General features: G+C 35.7%; 2 protein-coding genes across 2 annotated transcripts; one reads left to right on the top strand and one right to left on the bottom strand.

The window, feature by feature from the left end:
* Positions 1-328: 328 nt before the first annotated feature.
* LOC124409656 lies at positions 329-3,956 on the bottom strand. Its single transcript, XM_046887419.1, has 3 exons — positions 3,488-3,956; positions 3,149-3,316; positions 329-2,951 (listed from the first exon to the last, which is right to left on the bottom strand). The coding sequence occupies exon 3, from the start codon at positions 2,906-2,908 to the stop codon at positions 671-673; it is 2,238 nt and encodes a 745-aa protein (XP_046743375.1). The 5' UTR covers positions 2,909-2,951; positions 3,149-3,316; positions 3,488-3,956; the 3' UTR covers positions 329-670.
* A 1,098-nt stretch (positions 3,957-5,054) lies between these two features.
* On the top strand, positions 5,055-11,418 carry LOC124409661 (E3 ubiquitin-protein ligase RNF144A-like). Its single transcript, XM_046887431.1, has 4 exons — positions 5,055-6,136; positions 7,850-8,012; positions 8,101-8,423; positions 8,854-11,418. The coding sequence occupies exons 1-4, from the start codon at positions 5,573-5,575 to the stop codon at positions 9,097-9,099; spliced, it is 1,296 nt and encodes a 431-aa protein (XP_046743387.1). The 5' UTR covers positions 5,055-5,572; the 3' UTR covers positions 9,100-11,418.
* The last annotated feature ends 3,007 nt before the right edge of the window (positions 11,419-14,425 follow it).

Raw genomic sequence — 14,425 nt, 5'->3', positions numbered from 1 at the left:
TCATTTGGTGTTGTTATTATTTTGCAGAAACATGCATATTTAAAATATAAGTGAAGGAAAAATAACAAGGTAATGTAACATGCCATATTCAGTTTGTTTTTATTTATTTTTTTGTCATTATCAATCATTGCCTAAATACAATTAGAAAATATAGTTAACAATATATTATGTATTTATATAAACAGTATGTATATATATATATATATATATAATATAATTTTTTTTTAAGAACTTTATGTTCCTTAAATAATCATTCGAGACTTGTAATCATTTTTTATAGATGAAACAAAAATAATACAAGGCACTGATTACTAAAAACGTCGATTTCTGGCACCCTAATAAAAGCTGAGCATAACGCAACAATATATTTACTTGAAAGCAACTCCTCTGCTAATACCTATTCATCGTAACTCTTTAAAACTTGAACGAATTTTATTCTTTATTCTATTTGTTGAATAAGTTGATAAATTTGATCAAACATTCTTTATTCTCCACGTGAAATATTTCTTTGGCAAAAATATAGTCTGATTACAGCTACTTTGTTTCATTTATGTCATGTAATTGAAAAATCGAAATTTACACATACAAACTGTATTATTGGTAACACGCTAAAAGCAGCTGCAAATATTCCATCTTTAATGGATTATATGTATAATAATTATGTATTTGATTACATAACATTCAAATCTAAATTATTTACTTCTTTTATCAAACCGTATAAATTGGCGGACAGCGATCTTACGGCTTTCTTTTTCTTCCTAAAGAACTGGTCGTCCTTGGATCTTTTATCCATATCTGTCTTGAAGACGAAAACATTCAATTCGTTCTTATTATCTTCCTCAGGTTGCGGTGTAGCTGCCTTTGGAGCATCTTTCCGAAGATTTCTGAATGCCAGGTCATCCGTTATCAGATTTGGCTCGCTCTGAGGCACGTACTTCAACAGAGGACTTTTCACAGTCACCGGTGAAGAACACAAGTAGTTGCTATTAGTGGACGGAGTTGCTGGCCTCAGAGGTATTCCGAACGGTGGCTGAGGCTCGACCACCTTGAGGACGTTGTTCGCGTAATGTAAATTTCGGTAAACCATGTCATCTTTTGTTATATTTGGTTCTTCTTTGGTTAATTTAATCATATCATCCGGACAATCGGTCTTGTCAAGTATCAGAGCCGACGACGCAAGTAGATAGCTTATCTGCGACAGAGAATTCTGGGTTTCCGACAGTGCAGGCATTTTTTTGGACTGCATTTTTCTATATGCCATATCGTCGTTAACAACGTGTGGTTCGCTGGACTGCTGGGAATACTTTTCTCCCGCTGCACCATCCTCCAAGTTTAGTGATTCGAACGACGAACTACTCGAGAGATACTTGGCATTCTCGGTGGCTGAGGATTGAGATTGTCCCTTTTGGCTGAACTCTTCCATGCAACGCTCCTCGGCTCTTTCCAGCAAATTATCATCGCTGAGGCGAAGACTGTCGTACATTTTTTCCAGTTCCGATAATTCCTTGCCCAAATCTTTCGAACTTCGTTTTTTAACAGTCTGTTTATCTTTATCAGTGTCCGACAACAGATTGGCGGAACTGGAGTTGTACAACTCTGACAAATCCGCCATTTGCGGTATTTTCGTATTGCTCGCTGTAAGTTTGCTTGTTTCTTTTGGCAGCGACATTATTCTACGCTGGAAATCTAACGCTGTGTATCTTGGTGTAGGAACAGGCTTTGGCGATACTGGCGGTAGGATTGAATCGATACACTTCTGTTCAATTCTTGAAATGCTATTACCCAATTTACCAGTTTCAGCGTTTGGTTTTATACCCATTGTTAGCCAAGTATCATTGCTTGTTTTATACTCTTTCGAAGGTTCGCTTTGAAACGAATTGGAACGTTTAACCCGTTGAGCAGCTGCGAGTTTATTTAGCTGCGGAATCTGAGTTGACTGTTTGTAATTGAGTATTTGTGGCTCAACATATTGGAGGTGGTCGAGCGGGCGTGGCAATTTATTATTTTTGTAAGTCAGAAGAGCGTCGGTGCCAGGATCAGAACAACGCGTTCTGCTGTGTTTAAAACTCCCATCGCAAGCATGATTTTCGGTAAACTCTGTTCGACCCGTCTGTGATCTGGGCCTGCGGTGAAATATTGGAGAATCTGCTCGGGATGAATTGTAAATGGGATTATTCAATACTGAGTCATTGTGGTTGAAATAAAACAAGTTAGGGTTGTATTCGTCAGGATTATTCGAATAGGCAGAAACTTGACTTTCCCATTTTCCGGAAGCCGTTTTACCGTCGTGAAATCTTTTGGGGGAATTAATCTTTGCCGTGCAAAATTCATTGTCATAGTAATTTTCATCCTTGGACAACCGGCGAAGATATCTTTCTGTTCTCGCGGAACGACTTCTTCTGTTGTGCGCGTCATTCATATTTAAAGAATTTCTGTTTCCCGCTAATTGCACGTCGTACGAAGAGTTTACAGAGCAGTAATCGTCGTCCGAACTTTCATTTATCAACATATCTCTTCTTGTTTTAGCCCTTGCTTTTGTCCTACTTTTGCGAGTTTTATGGCTTGGATGAATTCGCGCACCGTCGCATTTGTGATGTTGAAATTTCTGGAAGTTACAATCCTGAGAGTACAATTTGTGGTGATAATTACGCTCGTGATTCGTGTTCGCAGTACGATTTGTTGAATAATATTCACAGCTACCAGAAGTGTCTTTGAACTCTGTTAAACCATTGTTAAAGAAGTTGTTGAACAGTGGATTCTGTATGTATACAATGTCGCCCTGACGTATCTTTCCACATGGAGGGGGATGCGGCTTTTGAATCCCAGCATATCTCTCTTCCGTTGAATCCGTCTCAATCCCTGATTTTGTGTGAGGAAAATAATTTCGTGGGCATTTCGTATTGTCCATTAATGCGTATTTCCTATTTTCTATTTATCAGCCTTTATCAAGGCTGTAACAAAGATGAAAAGTCAGTGTCTCGGTACATTTGCAATTCACTGCGGGAGCAGCAGAGAATAAAATGGTTGTAAAAAATTATTTAAACGAATCTGGAGTATTCAAAAGTGAGATGGATAAATTGTGTGTGATGGAACTCGTGTATAAAAAATATTTGTGTAATTAGAATATGGATTTTTTTTCTAAACCTACAATTTTTAAAAGTTGTCCCTGTAATCTTCTCAATTTTAGCTTCTGAAAAGTTTGTTCCAAAATGCAGTTCATCGTTGCCCAATGAATATTGTTTCTTTTTGTAAAAGTTTATGATTTCTTATATCCAGCATGACGTCAACTGGGTAATTATACTCTTGGGTGCTACACCTGAAAAATAAGAAAGTATGTTGTACACATCACTTGAATCGTTAATTGGGGGTATATAGATCTCTGCTCATTTGTTTAGGAGATAAGGGAAAAAATCCTGTGGGTAGCTATGTTTGTTGGACTGGATAAAGAATTAGTTAGTCATAAATACGTGAAAAAATTATTCCTTACCTTTCTGATTCGTCGTTTTTTTTTGTTTTTTGTAGCCTCAGCTTACGAGGAAACTTATCAGTTGATACGGGATCTCAAGTTATGATATTCGATCCGATAGCGAGGCTAGATAACGTCTGAATCACTAGATAAGAGCTAACCATGTTGAATCTAAAAATAAACAAGCGACTCGTCCTCGTCTGTGAATTTGATAAATAAGGCAATTAACCCGTGGGAAGACCTCCTAGGGACTGTCACTTTGACATTGAATATAAACTTTGGAGAGAATGGAGTCTTCTGAAACGGGGAACAACTCGACCGAATAGCAAGTGTTGAACGCGCTGAGAGCGATAATCACTTTCTCGAAAGGCTGCTACGATCTGTCGGCTTGCCTGAGACAATCGGGTATTGAAGTGAATCGCAAAAACAGGGCCAACAGGTGCGATTGAAAGTGTGCAGCATTGTGCAATAATCCATTTGACAGATAGAAGTCGAAAATTCCCTAGGACCACGTGGGTCGTCACGTGGTTTATCTCCATAGCGACGCGAGCGCCGATCTTGAGGAGCGGCCAAGACGGGCGGCGCGAAAAAAACAAGAAAGGAGAGATATAAGCGACCGTAGACTTCGAAACTCGACGTTCGTCTACACAGGTTCAAGTTCATCGGTTGGAAAAGTGATGAGATTTATTATTCATCCGCGATTTCAATCAGCGCCTTGCAGAGGCAGCACTACGCGTAGATACTTTTGCATGAATACTTAGCTGGTCGGGCGAGGTTGCGTCCCTAGAAGCACACGTTACGTCAAAACAAACAACCCTGAGGAGTTGTCGAATCTGAGAGCTGGACGTAACGTAACGATTCCGTCAAATGCGGGGAGGGAAAGTCTGCCGTTGAATCCGAGGCGAATTGATGTGTACATGCGTGCAATGCAGTGTGTGTGATGATCGCTGTGAAACGGAAGTATGCGAGTGTCGCGATAAGAAGTATTTCGGTTGGCTGCGGGCGTGATTTAGCCAAAGGCCCAAAAACCCGATCCTGAATAATCGGTTAATCAAGTCTCAAAGAGTAATTAGACCTCCGAACTGCCACCGTCTCTCGTCGACGGTTTGTTTTTCTGAATAGTGAAAGTTCTCGACTGCATCGGACTACGTTCGACTCGTGTTTATCGAAAAGAATTGCTCTGCCTCCGGACGGCGGCGATGCTGCTGCTGCTGCTGCTGTTGCTACTACCTGGTTAAAACCGAGCCCGGAAAAAGCGTCAGAGACCGTGCTCGACAAACAGCGTCGTTCGCCTTGTTATGATCGACTAGCTGCTTTTTATGGATCGTCGTGCATATTTTGCCAATAATGGCGATCGAAATTCCAAGCGCATATGTTGTTGTCGCCACGATCGTTCCGTCGAGGAGTTAAACCGATACTAAAACCGATCCATTCTACGTGTGTATTTTTGGCGAGAAGGTGCGTAAAGGAAAAATAGGAGGGTCAAATTATTTGGAATACATTTATTTACCTCTATTCAACCAGAGTTTTAGATCTAGAATATTATTTCAATTTTTTTCACTTCATTTTTTCAACCCATGTTTTTTTCGTACAACCTTAAACGGCCGTTAATATCTTTTCGTCTATTTGAAAGATGATCGCTTTGTTATTATTGTCGAAGATACGTAGAAAGGTGACAATAGCCACAGTAGTCTTGTTTATCTGAACCATCACTGCCGATTACCGTTTGGAAAAAATAACTATTCCTGCTATACAAAAATCAAGATACCTTATTTACTTCGGTAGCAGGCTGTACAAATAACCAAAGAGAAGGACAAAACCACCTGAATCCAGCGAGAAAAAAATACTTCCAAGAAATTCGTACCCGAGTGTGTTGATTTGAGATAAACAGACGAGACGTGACTACGCGTTGGGGTCAGATATTTGCCACCTGAAAGTTCACGTGTCGTCTTCGACGGGCCAAGAATTGTCCACTGGAAAGGAAACGGGAGCTTTTTCATTTAACCTTGACAAATAAGGAGCCGGAAACTTTGAATTGTGGCTTATGGAATCAGAAAACGAAAAACTCACGGCATCGCCGAGGTTGAAGGTCTTGTAGAAATTGAAATGCCTAGTCTTAGATCACTCGTCGTACGACGAGCTCCTCAGATAGAGATGGGAGCTGCGACAAGTTCTGTGACGTCGATAACTCCACTGAAAAATGTTCCCGATCAAAAGAAGGTTGACAAGTCAGACAAGTTCTCTGGTATCAGGCTCGCCCTCCTTGGCAAAGAGTCGAGTTCCCTGAGTCTAGCTCCCGTCGAAAAGCCACTTCTTCCTGGCGGCGCAAACACGCCTCTGCTCAGACCCGAAAGCTGCGCAAGCCTCGAGGCCAAAGGTAGTTGGGTAAATCTCGGTCCCGGAGTTTTACGCAAGTGTGAAACCACCGTCGGTCTCAGTACTCTCGCTCTCGAAGGCCGTCCTGTAAACCGCAGTAGAGTTTGCTCGCGGTGCTCCAGCCTGCTTTCCCTCGCTTCGAGTTCACGGTATAGCCTTGCCGCTGGCAACTTCGTTCCTGCCTCATCCCAGTCTATCGCAGCTGGAAAACTCCGCTGTAAGCTGTGTCTCGTCGATGTTCCAACAACGGATACGACTAGGATCGAAAGCTGCGGCTGTTCCTACTGCAAGGATGTGAGTTTGTCATTTGATCTATTAATTTTGTATGTTTTTTTTATCAATACTTATGAAATTCTCTAGGAATAGAGCCTACTTGTTTATTCACTATAAATATTCACTTTGCAATAATGTTGCTTAAGAATATACAATGTAAAGTAGATCTGGAAATGTTTTTGCAGATTTTTTTTTTATCAATTTTATATTTATTTATTTATTCATTTATTTTATATCAACGGTTTATACCCTTATTACATATCAGGTACAATGTGGCCAAAAATTCAGTGAACAAATCCTAAAAATTTACTCTTAATGATCAAAAACAGACAATCTTACACAATTTTTAAAGTCATGGAAAGAGAGTGCATATGATTATGTCTTGAAGTTGAGAGAAACATGTGAAATTTATTCAGGGTGATAAATAAATAAGCAGCAGTTTTCTTAGAATTGTAAATTAATTCATAAATTCAATTCTGTGAAATAATTCATTATGATAATTAGAAACCTATTTTCGTTCAAGGAATTGAATATGTTTCCTTCTCTTTTTTTTTTTTTTTTTTTTTTATACTTCTCTTGCTTACTCATGATTATAAAGCTAAAGTCAATAACACGTTACTTCAGCTAAACCGGGGCTCTAATGAAATTATTTTCTGCTGATGTATTTCAATTGAAAAATTGAAATTGAGTCTCAATCAGTGTTGTAAAATATATTTTAAGACTAATACCTAGGTACAGATACAGATACTCAAAATGTTCCTATATACACGTAATTAGTTACTTTATTATTTACTTTGAGTACACGTGTAGGACAAAAGAGCAGATTTTATTCTAAACCATAGGAAAAAAAAAATACCCATATCAACTGTATTTTTTATTACAAATGTAGCGAATTTTAGTCAGCGCACAGTTGTCTTCATTGTTTTTAGAGTAAATTTTACATTTCACAAAACGTATTTTACTGAAAAACCTGAGTTCTCCCTCTTTTCCTGCAGTTTTGAGCTAAAGCTGCTTTTTTGTTCTATCCCTGAGTAAGAGTGACGTGAAGAAATTGTACACTTATATAGTACTGCATTTACATGGCTTATACAAATTATTAGTTATCAAATTGAAATATTTAAGAAAAGTAGACGTTTGAACATGTCATCAAATAACTTTTTTTCTCGTTGGAGTTAATATCTATCTTTTGACGCTGAACGAATGCTCTATTGCAAAATTTCTATGCAATTCAAGTACCTTACGGGTACCTATAAATGGGTACAGATACTCTTAAAATATACATGTCAGGTACAAGGTACTTGCTGAGTAAAGTACCTACATACAAAAATAAAGTACTTGTCTCTAGATACTTCACAACACTGGTCGCAATTGCTCAGTTCTGATGTATATGATTCTGAATTTATTTAGTTCTCCATAATTTGTTTGAATTTCTTACTTGAATAGCAATAACGAAAACCACTGCATGACAGTTTTATAATTATTGTTTCTTAAAATTGGTAAGAGCCAGTTCTGACGATTCTATTCAGAATCAGGGAGAATCTATTTAGAGAATCTTAATTCACCTCAAATCAATTATCCTCTTTCCAGAAAGATTCTCTCAGTATTGTGAAATACCCAAATAGACAGGAAATCTGATAGAGGACACTGTTGGATTAAAGTAATTTTAGAATATTCGTAAACCACGTACAGTAAGTTTCCTGAAATAGATAACAATATTCCTTTTTTCACCTACAGTGCATGCAGTCATACGCCGAATTCGAGATTAACGAAGGTGCTTACGAAATAAGTTGTCCAGACGCACAATGTGAACGTGGAGGAATTCTCTCGCTATCGGAGATCAAAGATCTAGTAACGCCTGAGCTGTTGGAAAAGCATCATAGGTTTCGACTTAACAGGGGTAAAAATATAGTACAACAATAAAATTTCGAAATCTGCTCGCTATCTTTCGTCAAGCTTGATACTAACGCGGTCTATAAATCTTGCAGATGTTTCCGTGGACAAGGGGCGAGCCTGGTGCCCAAGTCCAGGGTGCGAAACAGTGTGTTCTATTGGTAACGAAGATGGCGGCGCAGTTCTACTGGGTCCCGTTCACTGTCCCAGCTGTTCGACCGACTTTTGTTCGCTCTGTCGTGAGCCATGGCACAACGGACCTTGTCCCGAAGTGCCGCCTGGAATACCAATAGACAACGAGCGTATAAAATGCTGCCCAATGTGTTCCGTACCTATCGAAAAAGACGAGGGATGTGCCCAGATGATGTGCAAACGATGCAAGCACGTATTCTGTTGGTACTGCTTAGCCTCGTTGGATGTGAGTCTATATTTTCTCATCGCTCGAAGCAGGTTGATACATAATTATGATAAAATGACACACGCTAGACTTGTTTATTTGTCATTTTGCGAATAGCAAAATTCGTCACGAATTATCTAGGTCATACTTCGCCTTTGAGATTATATTTTAAATCTCAAATAAATAAGGCTTCTCAAGCACAGGCTTACAACTCAGCTGCGTTGCTGACAACCGCAATAATTCAAATTGGATTACCTAGGGATAAAAGAAGAATATGTTTTGTTACAGACGAAAATTAAACCAGGAATCGGTTTTATATATTGTTTTTCTTTATTTTTAAACAATTTTTTTTTTTTTTTACTTGTGAGTGGGCAAAATTCCGTCTAATATAAATAAAAAAACAAAGAAAATATGATATTTCGATAAAATATATTTCATATCAATGTTGCAGGACGACTTCCTTTTGCGCCATTACGACAAAGGACCGTGTAAAAATAAACTCGGTCATTCACGTGCCTCTGTTATTTGGCATCGGACTCAAGTGATTGGAATATTTGCCGGATTTGGTCTTCTGTTACTCGTAGCATCGCCATTGCTGTTGTTGGCCGCACCTTGTATAGTGTGTTGCAAGTGTCGCGTGTGTGGTTCGTCGCGTCTTGAACAGGAAGAAGGTGTACCAGAAGACGCGCCAGCCTGAATTTGTAAATCAAAAATTTTCTCAACCCAAAGCGATTGTTGAATTTATCCCTCGAACGTTATGCGGGTGAATTAAAAAGAAAAAACTATTATAGTCTTTCATTCTTCTTGGCAACTTAAAGTTTCCAAGATTTTTGAACTTAGTAATCTTGGGAGGTGTAGATCTTGACTTGACTTGACTTTAGGTGGGTCACAAAATCAATGTAAGGGATATGGTTAAAAAAAATTTTTTTTTTACTCTGTTTTCAAGTAATCCGATAATTGTGTGTGTATATAATAATAATCATACAAGTTTTGAGTGATGACAACGAATATATATATATGAATTGGAGAAAAATTGATATTACTAACGAGAGAAGAAAAAAAAGGATTGAAAAGAAAAGAAGAAAACTGTACTTATACGACGAAAAGTATGTCATGCCACTTACTCTGAATATACCTGGATAAAATTGACAACAAACAGTCGTTGCACTGACGAATGATTGTAGTTATTAATATTTAAGTACCTAATATACATAGACGTATTATCAATTATAAATTGAGACACTGGTTCAAACGAGGGCATAACGCGAAAATTTCTAGATTAGATTTTTCTATTATTCTTTTCAAGTGATTTTTATTTCAGGGCTCAAAAATGATGAAAATAACCTTTGTCGTGATAATAGATAAATACTCGGTATGTAAAGTTGCGAATTTCTCGGAATCAAAGCTGAGATATCAGTAGAGATAAGGGGATATTGAAATATTGACATAGCTTGACTTCGTGATGTTTTTTTTATTCTTCGTATAACTAGTTCATAAAAATCGGGAAAAAACGAACATTTTACATATATTCATGGAATGCGCTGTTATAGGATAAAAGGAGAGTCAAATTGCCTAATGTTTTTAAAAAGGAACACTTGTTGACATGGATTGCTAACAATGTCCTAATTATGATTTATAATTGTTTTTCGTTATTGTTATTTGTGTGATTTTTTCTCCATGTTTTTATTGCATATTCTAGCTAAGGTATTAAAAATTAAGTGTTTCTGTAATTGACTTCCTCGTTGTGGAAAATAGAAAAGGATAAATTTAGTTTAAGTTTGCTAAAAACATTTTCAAAATTTGCTAAACATTCATTGTGCTTAGTGTTTTCATTTCTATGGTGAAAAGGATTGCGAAGATCTTGAATGCTGGCTCATTTTAAAGTGACACATTCCAAGGAACCTAATAAATGATGTATATTCAACACGCATTTCTAGTCAATGAAGCGGATTGCGTGGATCTTGAAAATTGCATTTCACTTTTGCGATGTTACGCCCTTGTCCGACCTAGTCTCTCAAATTCGTTTTTTTTTTTTTTTCTTTTAAAGTTCAACTTACGATTCGCTTGACGAACAATCTACTGAGATGTAATATATCGAAAATAAAACTGTGACGCAGTTCTGACAATGCAATTTATATTATGTGATCAACGTTTACGATAATACTTGTTATGGGAACGAAGTAGAAGAACAGAAATGTGACTGACACAAGTTTAGCATTAGTCGATTGATTGATAATGTACCTATGTGAAGCATTTTACAGTGGTATCGTGTGAGTGTGTTCTACCTAGTTATATAGAACATTGAAACCGACAATTTTCATCAACTTGTAGAATAATTCTTCTAAATCGTTGACGGCTTACTTTAATTAATTCGCATCTTAAAAAGTCTTACGCTTAAGCGTGTTAATCGCGCGCATACAAAAAGGTCGTGCTTCGCGGTATTGTTAATCGAATGGTGACCACAAGTTGACGAAACCTAGCAATCCCGGAAATGTTAGAGAAGATATTCGGTTTTTGTTTGGTGCATAAAGCTGTATTTAGAGCCAACCGCATGCGTAATTTGATTGTGCGGAATTACAAAAACAAACAGTGTTTATCAGGTTTGGTAAAATAAAAACTTGATTTTTAGCCAGGTAAAATTTATCTTATTTTTCGGTTTATTGAATCAGGTTTACATGCATACAATATGGAAATGCTTGTATGTATCCGATACATTAAATTTCAATTACATCGAATCATCCAAGTCTTTTGTGCACTCTTGGATTTACAGGGGGATGCACTTCAGAGAGTATTTTCAAATAGATTTTGTGGTCATCGTGTGTAAAATTTGAGTAATTCAATTTACCGAATGTAACTGACAAAGGCTTTTGGCGTCAGTGTTACTAAATCTTAGCACGTCTTGTTTGAAAGAATAAAAACAAAAAAGTATATGTATATGTATGAATTGTGTGATAATTGTTAGGGGATTTGCGTTCCGGTTCAGTAAAAGGATTTTGTTATTGAGGGGATTAAAAAAATTTAAAGAAAATACACGTAAATCAACTAACAAATAAATAAATGATTTAATCAATAAATAAAGGGCACAAAGGATAAAATTAGGTTTTTAGGGGGATATAAAATAATATGAATGGAGCACAGACTTGTGTACAGACAGATTAATATATAGAAATTGATTTCTTCACTGTCGTTATGATTTAAGTTAATGTTTTTCATTTTTCTCTTTTATGTTTATCAATAAATACCATTCTCCATTGTCGTTATGGATATTGATTTTTCTTGATCAATCTGACGTTAGTCATGTTTTTATCGTCAGCTGAAATTTATCACACACATACTATTTGTCTACAGACTCTGTAAACTCCAGACAAATGAAAATATTGCGAAAACAAAGCACACATACCTATGTACCAGTGTGTATACAAAGGTCGATCAAGGTATTAACTATGTCTCGAATTGTGTTGTATGTGTTCTTGAAATAACTGTGTCAATGGAGTGGAAACTGGTTTGCGAACGGCTAAATAGTACATTAAATAAAATTGTTCACAGAATGATTTCTGAGACGTTGGTGCCAATTATTTATGCAAACATTTCTAAACCGTATGGACAAAGCTAGTGAAAAGAAAAATACGCAATACAGAATTGTAGAGACAGACATTTATTGGGATGAGTTTAAAAAATGTAAACGAATTTCGAGATATTCATAAAAAAATGTAAAAAAATGACTCCAATCATGTAGATTTACTTATTTACTTGTTACCAAATTCATCATTTAATAATGTATAAATTATGATGCATCTTATATTCATATTATATGACGTATATATGTAATATATAATATCTTTATATATTTGTTACAATTTGTAAATTTTCTTAGCTATCAACTGATATGTTTACTAAAAAGATGATGAGGAAAGAAGTAGAAAAAAATAGATACAATAGATATGGGTATATGTGGACCATTCCACGCTAAGAATGACGAAAAATAATCGATTATTTTTCCCGGTTAATCGAGTATAATCGATTATTTTTCAAACTCGATTAATCGACCGACTCCATTATTTTTCCTCACAATCGGTTTTTGATTTTTTACTCCCATGAACGATGCAATACAATATCAATTTATGTGATTAAAGTATTAGTTATTATCATTGTCTTACTTACTAAGTACATATTTCATAAAATAGGTGAAAGATAAATGAATATTTTCACCTGAAATTGAAAAAATATTTTGAATGAATCTATAAATTGTCAAATTTACGAAAATTTGGTTTCATATGCACCGTTTCAAAAAAATACAAAATAATCTATGAATTTTTACCGATCAATTGCGTCGTGTTCGATTATTATTTTGGATTTGATTAATCGAAGCGTTGATTATTTTTAGCTTAGTTGCATTTCTATTCCACACCAACTCAACCAATGTCGCAACCTCATCATTTTTCATTTTATTCAAAAAAAATTTATGTAATCGTCTCAACTCCAAAATAGTAGTCTTAAGTTTGTTTTTTAATTTTTCCTTCAATATTTGTTTGACTTATGATTTCTGAATACCAACATGTTTTTGGTATAATTTAAAAATCTGAAAAATTTCTCAAAAATCTTGTGTCAGATATTTAAATTTTTAAGCCTAGACCCAGAGTGGGACAGCATTTGCTTCTACTCTTTTTTGAATTTTTTAGAGAAAAACAGAATTGAAAAAAATGCTAAAGCAATTGTGAGTCTTTTGTGGGCTGCTGCTCAAACATTTTAATACATAACCGAAGATTTTTAAGAATTACTCCAGATTTTTACAAAAGAGTGTTTTGTCGAGATGATAAAATTGTTAATAATTAATCAGTTTGAAAAAATCTGAAACAATTCTCAAATATCCGGTATTACGTATGCAAATGTTTGAGTAACCGCCCATAGAAAACTGACTGTTCCATGTAGGTTTTTTCTAATCTTCCTACCGAAAAAAAGTTGTTAAAAATAAGAAGGGAGTGCTGGTCTACTTTGGGTCTTGGCTTAAAAATTTTAATATCTGACACAAGATTATTGAGAATTTCATAAGATTTTTAAATTACAGCCAAGCACATATTGGTTTTGAAAAGCATAAGTCGAACAAATTCACTCAAAAAAATCGACAAAATTCAGAGTACTGTTTTGGAGTTGGTACAATGGCATAAAAATGTTTGAACAAAATCAGAAACGGTGAGGGTCCGACGTTGGTTGAGTTGGCGTGGAACGCCCTTTATATGTGCATGCATGTATGTATATATAAAGAGTATAAATAATAGGATATATAGGAGGAAAGATAAAAAGTGAAAGAAAGAAAAAAATATATTCATAAAAAAAACTATGAAGGCCAAGTGTCTCGAAATGCATTTCACGTTTCGTGAATTATTCCATTATAATGTTATGATTATTCTTGTATGGCATTATACTTTCCAATACATGATTTCTTCTGTTTCACATGTATCGAGCGAAATGAAGAAGTCTCATCTTACAATAGAGAATCTTATACCCCTCCCCATTCAAATAATATAGTAAATGTTTTACTCTTACGCTGGTTTTTATGGTGTATTGTATGAATGAATTAACAATGCAGTAATTTGCATATTAATAAATTTTTGATGCATTAACTAATATTGTAATTAGTAGTAGTAGCAGCTTTTGAACGGACATCAATATGAGCGTATCTTCTTGATTCGTATTGAAAATTGTTATTGTAAGTTAATTATACAGTGTTGTATATTTGAATTTTATTCAGCAAAATTTATTGGATCATCTGTTAGTGCCATTAAACAAACATTGTATCTACCTATACATACTACATACATATGTGGTGTTTGCATGTTATTCAAGGTTGTTTCCTCGAAACGAAACGTTTGAAACTTTTTTTTTTTATCCGGTAGACTCACATGACTTGTTTGTCTTCCTTCGACAGTAGGCTTCCATTAATTCTGGAAATATTTCATCTATATTAGTACGTCTCATTTCAGTATCGTTTATGAAATATGTAAAGTTTAGCATCAATGAATAAT

This window comes from Diprion similis, chromosome 8 (assembly GCF_021155765.1).
Source record: "Diprion similis isolate iyDipSimi1 chromosome 8, iyDipSimi1.1, whole genome shotgun sequence".
Classification (NCBI taxonomy): Eukaryota; Metazoa; Arthropoda; class Insecta; order Hymenoptera; family Diprionidae; genus Diprion; species Diprion similis.
Note: the sequence above shows the minus strand (reverse complement) of the source record. Positions and strands in the feature narration are given on the sequence as shown.